Source organism: Pangasianodon hypophthalmus, chromosome 4, assembly GCF_027358585.1.
Source record: "Pangasianodon hypophthalmus isolate fPanHyp1 chromosome 4, fPanHyp1.pri, whole genome shotgun sequence".
Classification (NCBI taxonomy): domain Eukaryota; kingdom Metazoa; phylum Chordata; class Actinopteri; order Siluriformes; family Pangasiidae; genus Pangasianodon; species Pangasianodon hypophthalmus.
In genome coordinates this window covers 17,441,949-17,456,075 of record NC_069713.1, presented here as the reverse complement: position 1 = coordinate 17,456,075, position 14,127 = coordinate 17,441,949, and the positions used below count along the sequence as shown (strand labels likewise).

Genomic DNA, 14,127 nt, shown 5'->3' with positions numbered 1-14,127 from the left:
TCTAAAACCCTTCATCCATCTCTCCTCAGTCATCAACAACACACATGATAGTCAACAGTCCCCATTTCCGCATTTGACATGGACACAGACACATGCAAGGAATCAATCAAACTGTATATATTTCCAATATATTATTTATAAATACAGATGCAACAACCAGGCTACATTTAGTGATTTAATATTGAATCTATTTACATTCTGGTTACATATATACATTTTATATTAATGTTCCTTTTTATTTATCATACAGATGAGCAGCAAGTGGTTTGTGGACAACTGAAATAATCACATCGGTTTTCATTTTTCATTTATGTCATTACATTCTACACTGAATTGTAGGTTATATTTGTCATATACAAAAATAAATCTGAATTTTAATAATAAAGCTTAGTACAATGTTAAATCTCACAGACTTCTAAAGACCACCACCTACTAGAACATGTTAAAACCAGACAGAAGTGGTAGGTGGAAGTAAGTTCAGCCCAGCTACATTTTTTGGTTTTCAGCTTTAACATCCACAATCTCTTTTCAAAATGGTGGCAATCTTATGTCTGAATCCCATGGCATCCAGTCAGTCCTGTCCAGGAGGTCAGCAAGAGAGACGTCCGGGGTGGTTGGATCGTGCGTTGGAAAAATAGACTCCTCACCAGGGTTTGGGTTAAAGGTTTGGGGGAAGTCTGAGGTAGACATGTCTGGTATGGGAGGTCCAGACCAACATGATAGTGTACACTGGGGTTCATGTTCTTTTAAGGCTGTAGTGTAGTGCTGCAGTTCTTTCTCCAGTTCAGAAATCTCTTTCTTTAAAGCGGAGTTGGACCGTTCCAGAGTCTGCAGTTCCTGTTTGGAAAAGCAAGAAGTGAGTTCTAATTTCATGTTAAAACCACCTGACATTATTTTACATCTTACAAAACATTTACAGACGGTCACCAGAAACTTTAATAGGAACATAATAAGTTTCGTAATAACATTCCTACTTTAATAATACCCCTTCTCATTCAGGCAATTATCCAATCAGCCAATCAAATGGTAGCAGCCCAATTCATAAAATCATGCAGATACAAGTCAAGAGCTTCAATTAAAGTTCACATCAAATATCAGAATGGGGGGGACCTCAGTGACTTTCACTGTGGCATGGTTGTTGGTGCTAGACAGGCCAGTGTGAACATTTCAGAAACTGCTGATCTCCTGGGATATTCACACACAACAGTCTCTAGAGTTTACCCAGAATGGTGTGAAAAACGAAACATCCAGTGAACAGCAGTTCTGTGGGCAGAAACACCTTACTGATGTGAGAGGTCAGAGGAGGACAATCAGACTGGTTCAAGCTGACATGAAGGCTACAGTAACTCAATTAACCACTTTTTACAAACGTGGTGAGCAGAAAATCATCTCCGAATTCACAAGACGCTGAACCTTGAGCAGAAGACCACAATGGGTTCCACTCCTTTCAGCCAAGAACAGGTGATGTTTCTGTTCAGCAGTTTCTGAAATACTCAAACCAGCTTGTCGGGCACCAAACGCTGTACCACAGTCAGTCGCCGAGATCACATATTTCCTCATTCTGATAATGATGACATGAACATTAACATAAGCTCTTGACCTGTATCTACATGATGTTATGTATTGCACTGCTGCTACTTGACTTGATTTGACTGGATAATTGCATGACTGGATAATTGCATGAATATTCAATTATGCAACACATATATTTCAGTGTGCAAAATGCACGAATTCTGTATGTTCTCATAGTTATTACTGTATTTTTGTTATAAATAACACAGGTTATGGTCACACTGCACAATTCAGGTTTTGTAGCTATTAGTTGTTGTTGTTTTTTTTTTTTTTGTATAAATAATACAGGTTATTATCTGCCTAATGAGCCACACTGCACTCTTAAAATAGTTCTTCAAGTGTTCTTCTTCAAGTGACTACTTAGGGTTTCTTAGCTTCTTAAATAGGTCCTGCCTGGAACTCTGACAGGAGAATCCTCTGTTGTAGGCTTCTACATGGAAATTTTAAGGCTTTCCCAGCAGGAAAGTTTAATAAACCCTTATGGCTGTTAAAGTAATGACATTTTTTGTCAGGCCGTTTTGTTTATGAGTTGATGCAATTGTGAAGATAATGAAGCATAATAGTAAGGTCAAGCACATGGGAAAGTCCAAGATTTGTACAGCCTCAGAAGAGAAAGTGAAAGCAAAACAGCTGTAGTGTCGAATTAAATCAAAGACATTATTTCTAAAATTATAATGAGAACTAAAGATTCCAAAGAACTTGATAATGAATTAAATACACTTTAACTTTGACAAAAGAGTTTACAAGTAACCATTGTAGAAATACTATGTAAGGGAAAGCTCAAATGAGACATAAAGGACACATGGGCTAAGGCAATCTGTCCTCCAGTTACTATAACTTTTCTGTTAACAGTCCGGGTTTCCAAGAAATGCCTGTCTGGGCAGGCACATTTTATCAAACACACCCACCAACCCACACACACACACACACACACACACACACACACACCTATTACCGACTCATACAAGGCACTTGCTATAAAAGGACAGAGGTTTTTAACATTTTTCAAAGTAAACAGATGATTCTAGGCAAGTTTACTGTAAGCAGTAATCTCACTCCTGAACACAAATACTAAGTATAATATAAAACCACACACTTAAATGTACTTCCCTTTTTCTGGTCGGATAAATGTACCGTGTACTCTTCAGAAAATTTAGAACCCTTAAACTCTTAAGAGCCATTAGAGGGGCGTTTACTGATCAGAAAGGGTACAAAGTAGAAGCTGAAGGGTTCAAAGAGTTCAAACCTTTCAAGAACTCTTGAAGAACTATTTCTAAGTGTGTAGTAGAGGTTGATAACTTAAATGGCAGGTTTCATTGGTTGGCAAGAAGGTAGCAGGATGAAGTCAAATGATCACCCATAGAAAAGCATACTGACCTCATGGAGGACATCTGCCCTCTCTGTCTGCTTTTTGCGACTTTTACGAGCTGCATCTCTGTTCCGCTGTCGACGCTGACAGACCCTCTCTTCTGACTGATCTCTGCCCTGAACACAGTACCACAACAAGCAAATTAACACCTGCTGGACTTACTGGATATGGATATGTGTGTCATAGTAAAATTTAGTTAAAAGTTAAAAAAAATAAATAACATGTAGTAAATGCAAAATTATTAACAAATACTAAATTAGTAGTAGTAGGAGGAGTAATTGGATGATGATAGTGGTGATGATGATTATTATTATTATTATTATTATTATTATGGTTACTATTAGATATTATATAGAATGCTATTACTTCATAATTATATTAGTGGTAGTATTAGTAGAATTAGTATTGATACTATTATTACACATCTCTGTATATGCAATCGTTTGCTCAAATATACGTATAATTAATAATATTAGATTCAGGATATTTATACACACAGTATACTCATACACAGTTATATACAGTATATCACCTGGAGTGAAATGAAAACCTGGCCTACTCCTCCTTAGACTGTGCATTTAAATAACTAAATTAAAAATAAGAAATAAGAAGAAATAAGAACTATTATAATTCATGCTTGTAATTAAAGGCCTTACCCAGTTCTGTGGACTCTGAGAGTCACTTCCAGAGAAAGAGCTTGTTTCTTCCTCTACCTTTTCCATGAGAGCAAATGGCATCTCGAAAGAAGTGTTTTTGTCTCTCGCTGCTGTTTACAAACGAAGCTGTTTAAACGCTGCCTCCATGTTCCTCAATCCAGTGAAGATAAGTGAAGCTCCAGTCTCTTGAGCTCTTTAAATACGAGGCATGTGCTTTACTTTCTAAGAAGGAGAGTGGGTTTAAACTGATGTCACCCAGGGGAAGGCTACCGGCCTGACAAGGCTCTCTGTCTTGCTGTATTTTATACCGAGCTGCTGAGTGCAGCCTCTTTCACTTTCACATTATTTGAAACGGGCGCGTTCGCGGAGGTGGAGAGCGGAAGGCAGGACACATTGCGCCAGGACCCTGTTCCCGTACACTTCAGCCTTCCCGCTCCGATGTGCTCACTCACCACCCACCCACACACACCCACACACACACACACACACACACACACACACAGAGACCCCTTTCTCTTCCCCACCACAGGAAATCCACAATCAGAGGACAAATAAAGCTGATCACGCACTCTCAGCAGAACACGGTACTAAGCTGTACATTTCCTTGTCGCTATGGTACCTTTTACCTACAAAGGTGCATGTGTACATTTACTGCTTTAATTACGGTTCACTTATGTACCTTAAATCTCAGGTGAAAATACATATTAAAGGTAAAAATACATTCGTGTACCTCCCCAGCCATGAATAAAGGTACAGTTTAGTGCCTTTTTTCTTTCTTTCTTCCCTGCATAACTAACTTACAAACTTACAGAATCCTAACGGAGAGATATGTAATCTTCTCTTTGGCAGTACGGATGTGGTGGTTTTACCTAATACACTGCTAAAAAAATTAAAGGAACACTTTTTAATCAGAGTATAGCATCAAGTCAGTTAAACTCCTTGGATATTGATCTGGTCAGTTAAGTAGCAGAGGGGGTTGTTAATCAGTTTCAGCTGCTTTGGTGTTAATGAAATTAACAACACGTGCACTAGATGGGCAACAATGAGACGACCCCCAAAACAGGAATGATTTTACAGGTGGAGGCTACTGATATTTTGCACCTTACTCATCTTTTGACATGACTGTTTTTCACTAGTTTTGCATTTGGCTAGGGTCAGTGTCACTACTGGTAGCATGAGGCGATACCTGGACCCTACAGAGGTTGCACAGGCAGTCCAACTCCTCCAGGATGGCACATCAATACGTGCCATTGCCAGAAGGTTTGCTGTGTCTCCCAGGACAGTCTCAAGAGCATGGAGGAGATTCCAGGAGACAGGCAGTTACTCTACCTGGACAGGGCCGTAGAAGGTCCTTAACTCATCAGAAGGTCCTTAACCCATTGTGCAAGGAGGAACAGGATGAACACTGCCAGAGCCCTACAAAATGACCTCCAGCAGGCCACTGGTGTGAATGTCTCTGTCCAAACAATCAGAAACAGACTTCATGAGGGTGGTCTGAAGGCCCGACATCCTCTAGTGGGCCCTGTGCTCACTGCCCGGCACCGTGGAGCTCGACTGGCATTTGCCATTGAACACCAGAATTGGCAGGTCCGCCACTGGCGCCCTGTGCTTTTCACAGATGAGAGCAGGTTCACCCTGAGCACATGTGACAAACGTGAAAGGGTCTGGAGAAGCCGTGGAGAACGTTATGCTGCCTGTAACATCGTTCAGCATGACCGGTTTGGTGATGGGTCAGTGATGGTCTGGGGAGGCATATCCATGGAGGGACGCACAGACCTCTACAGGCTAGACAATGGCACCCTGACTGCCATTAGGTATCGGGATGAAATCCTTGGACCCATTGTCAGATCCTACGCTGGCGCAGTGGGTCCTGGGTTCCTCCTGGTGCACGATGGTGCACGACAATGCGTGGCCTCATGTGGCAAGAGTATGCAGGCAGTTCCTGGAGGATGAAGGAATTGATACCATTGAATGGCCCCCACGCTCACCTGACCTAAATCCAATAGAACACCTCTGGGACATTATGTTTCGGTCCATCCGACGCCGCCAGGTTGCACTTCAGACTACGAACTACTGAGTACCATTTTGAGTTGCTGCAATGAAATTTCAGCAAAATGGACTAGCCTGCTGCATCATTTTCACTTTGATTTTCGGGGTGTCTTTGAATTCAGCCCTCTGTAGGTTGATCATTTTCATTTCCATCAAACGATGTGGCATCCTTTCATTCCTAACACATTACCCAGTCCATATCAGTATAGATATCCAGCATGATATTTTTCCCCATTGAGATCTGATGTGTTTTCGAAGTGTTCCTTTAATTTTTTTGAGCAGTGTACATTATAGGCTATAGTCAGTCTTGAAATCCACAAGTTCGTCCACCATCTAGTCAAGCCAGCCGAGGCAGAAAGTGCAGCGCGAGTGTAGGTTACACGGGGGTTTACGGTAAACTCCAGGCGCTTGGGGGAGAGTCGCGCGAGCTACTGCCACTGCTCGCCTGTTTCAGTTGAACTGTAAACACTACAGAAGTTTACATGGACTTTATTCGGTCCACTGCTCACTCGGACTGCCTTTTAATCCTGTTAGCTGTCATTGGATGTTGCCTCTATCTCGTGTCCACCTACACTGCTGACCACACAGTACATCGTTACTGTAACAGATGTAACACTGAAAAATGTGAAAGATCTCTGATCATTCAGCAGCGAGATCGGAAGCACTGAATCATGGCTTCTTTTTTTGCATCATCATAACATCTGTGATCACTCCGGTTCCCGACCGGGAAATTCCCTAACGGTTCAAACAGTTGTCATGCCTGAATCAGGGAAGAAATGTGGGAGAAAATCATGCACTGCTTGCTTACAGTCTACACATAGGCGAATGACTCATGGTCTGGTTATTCTTCAGATTACGTTTCCTGTGCTGATGAAATGAAGTGAAGACGGAAATCTCTTGGCGTTGATCCAAAAGGGGAAGGCGTCTGATGGGATGATGATGATGATTATGTAGCAAACTTCCAAAGCACAGTATTCCCTAGAGCTACTGCTGTACTCTTAACACACCACTTACAAAATCCACCATTTGAACTAGTAAGCCTACTATTAGTACAGCTTCTGTACTTAGCCTTTAGGCAAGAACTTGGCTGAAAACACAAGATAGCTAGATTTCTGTGGAAAAAGCCTAGACATCGGTTCTAATCTTGACAAGGAACACCATGACACAACCAACTGACTCGTCAGCACTCTCAGAGAAGAACGCTAAAGCACTATGGTTTATGGACTAGCCTTATATCTAAACATTCCTGCTGTTCTTGGCAGTTCGCCTGGTCAGAGGCGTCAGTGATGGGGTAGGAGTGGGACTGACTACCCATAGCCCTCAGGGGTCTTGGACTAAAAAGTTTCCATTTCCAAGAATTCAGAAGGAGGTACCACTGAGACTGGATTTGCACAAGGTCCATTCTTTTGGGGGATGTCCTGCATACTTCCGATCCACACTGTGTGCTCAATACTATTTGGCACAGATTCCCAACCCTTGTCCTGGAGTACCCCCTGTCCTGCACATTTTAGAGTTTCTCTCAAACACACCTACATTACCTCAGGAAGGGCTGTTTGTTAGCTGGTGTATTGAGAGCAGTGTAAACACTAAAATGTGCAGGAAAAGGCGTATTCCAGGACCAGTGCTGGGAACCTGTCCTATATGTAGAAAGGCAATCTCTTCATTTGTGTCATATGAATGAAGTCTCTGGTGTGATATTAGGTGTTTTCAAGTCCAGCTGGTCCGGTTGCAGTTGGGGCAGAGGCGAAATGTCAGTTCGGACAGTTTTTTTCCACATAGTGAAAAAAACAAGAGTTATGGAAGATATTTTGAGAAAAAATAATCAACACACGTAATTTAAAATATTGTGGCTGGAGACATATAAGTTTACCAAAGGTATATAAACTGAATATTAACCACAAATGCTCACAGCTACTTGCTATTTTCATTATAGTGTGTGTCTATATGATGGGATTTCTATTTTTTAATTCCCAATAACACTGTCATTTTATCTGAGTAACCATCTGAGACATGCTTATGTTTACTTGAAAAGAGATTGTAGCCTACTGTAAGAGGGTATAACTTCATGTAACATCATATATATATATATATATATATATATATATATATATATATATATATATATATATATAGAATAGGATAGGATAAGAAAGGGCATTGCCATGTGTGTTAGGGATTAATACAGGGATTAATTTTGAAATTAAGGGTTCTTCATTTATGAATATAACACTTAGTTAAAGTCATATTCAAATTTTTCCACTTCAGAGCTTCCTGTTAGCTGGTTCTTCTAGTTCTCTGTATCTTTAGTCTTTTTTTACTCTTTGTTTCGTCTTGCTTACCTTCAGGGGTTTTCCTCAGTTATCTCTGTCTGCTGCCGGTGTACTCAACTATTTAACCCACAGATTACCAGCTGTGGTCCTGGAGACAGTCCTGGACAGTGTAGTGCTTTCCCTGCTCTAATCCACCCACTTCAACTCAGCATTGGCTGTTATTTAGCTGGATTGGATCAGGTGAGTTGGGAAAACCCAAAAATGTGCAGGTGTACTCCAGGACCATGACTGGGAACCTGTGTTTTAAACTATTGCTTGAAAATTTCTTGAAAAGCACCAGTATTACTTCTTACACACACACATTCTTCGTGGTAGACACTTTCCTAGAAGTTGCTTCATCCTACATGCGCAATTCAGACATGTAGAACTGTGCGTTACAAGTTTCATGAACAGGCTAAAAAGTTTGATCTGCATAAAAAGGTTTAGCCTGGTTATATGAATTAATTTTCACTTACACTAGAGCATGTTTATGAGCACAAGACAAGTCTGTTTTAAAGTGGACAAATAATTTTCATTTTTGTGCATTTCTGGTTACATAACCACATCTTCAATGTGCGCTTGCTGACAGGGGAACGGCACTTTTACAGGGGCAATACTCTAAAATCTAGCTTGGAAATAACTGATAACTCTAGTGTAACTTTGGATGAAGTTTGATTATGTAGTAATTACAGGAAGAACCCAGTCTAGTTTGTGTAGCAGCTGTTGAAGCCGACTGAAGCTCTGAGCGCCGCCAGGTGGCGGTGTGGAGTCAGTAGGCTGAACAAACTGCTACAGTGTGGAAGCGTTTCTGTGCTTGACAGCTGCTTTGACCAATCCCGTCTACAGACACGCCCTAAAGCCTCGGAGTGATTGGTCAATTTGAGAGATGGGCAAGCCCTATGACAGACAACCAGTCATTTTCTTCAGGCATTATTTCGCGGTGGTTGTTGTGACCAATAATGTTTGAGGATGTTGGAGTCAACAGCAGCAACACTTCCTGGTTTGATGAAAGCGGTGAAGTCGTGAAGGAGTGATGCTTCTCTTAAAACAGAAAAGATAGCTGTGTTGTTTTTAGAGCTGTAAAGTGTTTCATTGTATTATTTTGTTTTGTGAGAGTTTCGCAATGGGTTTACTGACGATATTAAAGAAGCTGAAACATAAGGAGCGAGAGATGCGCCTGCTGATGCTGTATCCTTAATAAGCTACATATAGCTTTGCCTCATGTGTCCTAAATTCCTAAAGAAGATGTATGCTTATTTGCTCATTTATGCTGTTTTGTATATGTGCTTTTTTTATTTGACTTGATCTTAAATTTACTCTCTCTGGATATTAATGCTACTTAGCTAAGAGTCTTGTTAGTGGTGCTAAGCTGAAACTCTGTTCTGCTCTGGTTCCTTAACCACTGGATCAGTGGGCTGGACAATGCTGGAAAAACCACCATACTGAAGAAGTTTAATGGCGAGGATGTCAGCACCATTTCTCCCACATTAGGATTCAACATAAAGACACTAGAACACAGAGGGTAAATCTCAACATTAAGCATATAGAGGCTTGTTGTAGATGGTTAATGTGAAGCCAGTTTCATGATTAAATTCTATAAATGTGTGTGTTTGATTTGAAATCTTGTGAATTTGCCACACAGTAGTGTTGTACCTGACCCGAGCCCTAGGTTTAGAGTCAGCTCATCCTAAATTGACATTTGTAGTAAAATCACACTGTAAATCGGTGGTCCTCAATGTCGGTTATCAAGCTCGATGGCTCTAATAAATAGACAATATGTTATTATACACGTTTAAATAATGTTCAGAAAATAAATCTGTAATCGGGGTGGTGGAATTTATTTCTTTTACTGTGAAAGAGGTTCCTGAAGGCAAAAAAGTTGGGAACCCAGCTGTAGTGAGCTCTTAGACGTGGAATACAATGGACGTATAATTAGACAGAAAAGGAAAACATGAAACAGGATCAACAGAAACAACGAAAGATTCAAAAATATTCCAATTTACACATTCCAAGCTAGACATAACAAAACCTACACAGTCCTACGAAAAGCTAGTAATTCTGCCAAAACAACTAACCTGTTTTAAATGCAATAACTTGTTCCCTAATTACATAAAGGAAAAATTCACCCTGATTAGTTTGCATGTTAATCTTTTTAAGTAACATGTGATCTTCAGCACTGGGTAGTGTTGCCATCTCACAGATCCAGGGTCTCCAGTGCGATCCTGAGCTCAGGTATTTCACACACAGACAGCAACCTGAGGTGGATTTGTTATGCTAAATTCTCCCTAGGTGTGAATGTGTGTGTGTGCATGGTGTCCTGTGATGGACTGGCATCCCATCAAGGGTGTGTGCCGTACGCCTAGTGTTCCTGGGATAGGCTCCGGATCCACCGCATCCCTGACCAGGATGAAGTGGTTACTGAAGACGAATGAATTAATGAACCTTTAATAACATTCAATAGTTTCTTTTTTTTTTTTTTTTTAATGAGAATCAGCGTTGACTTTTTTTTTTTTTTTTTTTTTACTTTGAACTTCTTTCATCAACATGTTAGTCTGTTTTCACTTTGGTTAATGGTTTTGTACCCAGCGTGCTGTTTGACTACCTGCTGATAGCAGTGCCAGGTTTAAGGATTTAGCATTTGCATCATTTCTACCTAAATACACTGATGCAGCAGTCCTTTAGTCTATCCAGCTCTCTCACCTCCTCATCTCTACACTCTGCTCAAACAGATAAGGTTCCAAAGCTTCAACTTTCATGCTAATACCGCTGTCATCTGCATCACACTTGTCACCTTGTAGATTACTAACAAGTCAATCCGAGTCTCTGCCTTAACAGCATCATATAGATGCATTGTGTCCTGGAGTCCAATGTTTGCTGTCTCCACTACTGCTGCACTGGATTTCTCATTAATATGACAATGAATGTCACTGGAAAATAGTGAGTGAGAAAAGAAGCTCTTTCTCTTTTCTTTTTAGGAGCTTATGTTTAAGAACATTTAATTTGTTTCTCCTGTTGAACACCATTGTAAATGGGCTCGCAATGGCTCGCAATGACGTCATTGCAGGACACAACTGCTAACTTGTCTTGTGAATAACAGAAATACACCACCATGCAACAAATCTGCACCTGAATTTCTAAACTCATCACAAATATTTCAATATAAGCATACACTCACTGAGCAGTTTATTAGGAACACTATACTAATACTGGTTAGGGCCTCCCTTTGCTCTCAAAACAGCCTCAATTCTTCATGGCATGGATTCCACAAGATTTTGGAAAGATTCTTTTTTGAGATTCTGGTCCATGTTGACATGATTGCATCATGCAATTCATGCAGATTTTTCAGGTGCACTTTCACTCTGTGAATCTCCCGTTGTACCACATCCCAAAGGTGTTCTCCAGTGTGTGAGAAGGCCACTGAAGAACATTGAGCTCATTGTCATTTTCATGAAACCAGTTTGAGATGACTTTTGCTTTGGGACATGGTGCATTATCATGCTGGAAGTAGCCATGAGAAGATGGGTAAATTGTGGCCATATAGGGATGCACACAGTCAGCTACAATACTCAAATAGGCTGTTGCATTCAAGCGATGATTGATTGGTATTAACTGGCCCAAAGTCTGTCAAGAAAACATTCCCAACACCATTACACCACCTCCACCAGCCTGGACTGTTGACACAAGGCAGCTTGGGTCCATGGATTCATGCTGTTGGCGCTAAATTCTGGACCCTACCATTTGTGTGCTTCAGCAGAAATTGAGATTCCACAGACCAGGCTACGTTTTCCAGTCTATAACTGTCCAGTTTTGGCGAGCCTGAGCCTGTTCTTGGCTGACAGAAGTGGAACCCGACATGGTTTTCTGCTGTTGTAGCTCATCTGTCTCAAGGTTCAACATGTTGTGCATTCTGAGATTCCTTTCTGCTCACTACAAATGTACAGAGTGGTTATCTGAGTTACTGTAACCTTTCTGTCAGCTCGAACCAGTCTGGCCATTTTCTGTTGACCTCTCTCATCAGCAAGGCATTTCTGTCCACAGAACTGCTTCTCACTGGATATTTTTTTCTTTATCACTACCTGCTGATAGCAGTGCCAGGTTTAAGGATTTAGCATTTGCATAATTTCTACCAAAATACACTGACTAAATTTCTGACTAAACTCTAGAGACTGTTGTGTGTGAAAATCACAGATCAGCAGTTACAGAAATACTCAAACCAACCCATCTGGCACCCACAATCATGCCACGGACAAAATCACTGAGATCACATTTGTTCCCCCATTCTGATGTTTGATGTGAACATTACATGAAGCTGCTGGACCGTATTTTATGCATTGCACACAATTGGCTGATTAGATAATTAGATAACGCTTAGATGTACCGGTGTTCCTAATAAAGTGCTAGGTAAGTGTATATAATGTGTTTCAGGATGGACTTTACCTTTAATGCACCAGTTTGAACTATGTCACCCATATGTTATACACTTGTGATATTTACCTTTAATTATCTTAGTATAGTTTATTAATGTTCTCATTTCTCCCACATGGAAATAGGTTCAAGTTGAACATCTGGGATGTGGGGGGTCAGAGGTCACTGCGGTCGTACTGGAGGAATTATTTTGAGAGCACAGATGGACTGGTGTGGGTGGTGGACAGTGCAGACAGACTGAGACTGGAGGACTGCAGGAAGGAACTCGGTGCACTTTTACTGGAGGAGGTGAGAAAATTAACCCAGTTCTATTTATTTTAAGCACATTTTTAAAAGTTTTTGACTGCTTTCACAGCCACTGTTGTCTACTTGTTCACTTTCTATTCTCTACACTCTATTCATTTCTTCTACCAGAGACTAGCAGGAGCCACCCTCCTAGTGTTCGCCAACAAACAGGATTTGCCTGGTGCATTGTCTAAGGATGCCATCAGAGAGGTCAATATTTCTTCTTTTTTAAAAACCAGGAGTGCAATAATTCAGGTTTAGAGAGTCACTGCCCTGCCCAGGGTAGTTGCAATTAATTGCTTTGATAAAGGGCTTCATATGGGCTGAATTGTGTGTATTACAAATGAGAAAATGCTAATCTGCAGTGCTGTGGACTGAAACTGCTCATTACAGACATCCAGCCTAGCTATTGTCTTTTTCAGTGCTACATGGTCACAGCACTAAATGTCATTTGTTTCAGTTATGCAATACATCTTTATAGTAATTATAAAGTATTAAAATGATATATTAAAGGAAATTTGCAATTTGGAGACACCCTCATTTCACCCTGCCCTCTCTAATAGCTAGCATTTGTCACAGGTTGCTTTAACCTGTATCAGAGTCTTGATTTGCATTGTCCATATTTTTAGAGTTGTATATAGCAGTATATGCATATATAACACGCGATGGATTCAGTCCATGGAGGTTCTTCCAAGCACCACGTATAATCATAATCAGGCATGTTTTTTTTTTAATACAGGGATATTTTAAATTTATTGCTTGTCAAATGCATCATGACTTGAGTTACCTATTGGACCAAAGGAAAACTCCTGAATAACAATCTCTTATTTTGACAGGCGCTAGCTCTGGATGAGATTAAGACACATCACTGGTGTATAGTGGGCTGCAGTGCAGTGACTGGAGAGAACCTCCTGACAGGCGTAGACTGGCTCCTGGATGACATCGGTGCTCGCATTTTTACAGCAGACTGAGAAAAGAGCCTTGTATTTTAATGTTGTGATATAACTGTAGAAACAGCATCTTATCTATGGTTATAACCCTGAGGAGGCATCATAACTAATGCACCAGTGTGCATGGTTATAGTTGTTTTTTTTTTTCCTTTCAGATCAGTAACATTAACAGTGCAACACTCTTGGTGCCTTTATTAAGGACCTATTTTAGCCTCATGTTGCCACATAACCCACATAAGGCTAAATGTTTGTGTTAAGGAGAAAACTGTAGAGTGTTCAAATTGTACCATTCTGGGATTAAGTTGAGAAATGCATTCAGTGTTTAAGCTGTTAATGCCTGAACCTCAGCCAATGGCCACTGTTTGCTGTTCATATGGTTTCAGAGGTTTATGCATTTATCAAATTATTTCTGCACTGCTTGTAAAGTGATCATTTCAAAATAAAATTTTGAAAGACTTGACATTTAGTTTCTTGAAAATTGCTTCCCCAGCATGGATATTTCCTTAATAGCA

The 14,127-nt window shown here is 40.5% G+C and overlaps 2 protein-coding genes across 2 annotated transcripts; one reads left to right on the top strand and one right to left on the bottom strand.

The window, feature by feature from the left end:
* Positions 1–102: 102 nt before the first annotated feature.
* batf2 (basic leucine zipper ATF-like transcription factor 2) lies at positions 103–5,100 on the bottom strand. The gene is made up of 3 exons (XM_053233369.1): positions 3,598–5,100; positions 2,950–3,057; positions 103–837 (listed from the first exon to the last, which is right to left on the bottom strand). Exons 1-3 carry the CDS (start codon positions 3,676–3,678, stop codon positions 529–531), a joined length of 498 nt encoding a protein of 165 aa, XP_053089344.1. The 5' UTR covers positions 3,679–5,100; the 3' UTR covers positions 103–528.
* Positions 5,101–8,887: 3,787 nt separating this feature from the next.
* Positions 8,888–14,075, top strand: arl2 (ADP-ribosylation factor-like 2). Its single transcript, XM_026935997.3, has 5 exons — positions 8,888–9,143; positions 9,367–9,477; positions 12,506–12,668; positions 12,795–12,875; positions 13,502–14,075. The coding sequence occupies exons 1-5, from the start codon at positions 9,079–9,081 to the stop codon at positions 13,634–13,636; spliced, it is 555 nt and encodes a 184-aa protein (XP_026791798.1). The 5' UTR covers positions 8,888–9,078; the 3' UTR covers positions 13,637–14,075.
* The last annotated feature ends 52 nt before the right edge of the window (positions 14,076–14,127 follow it).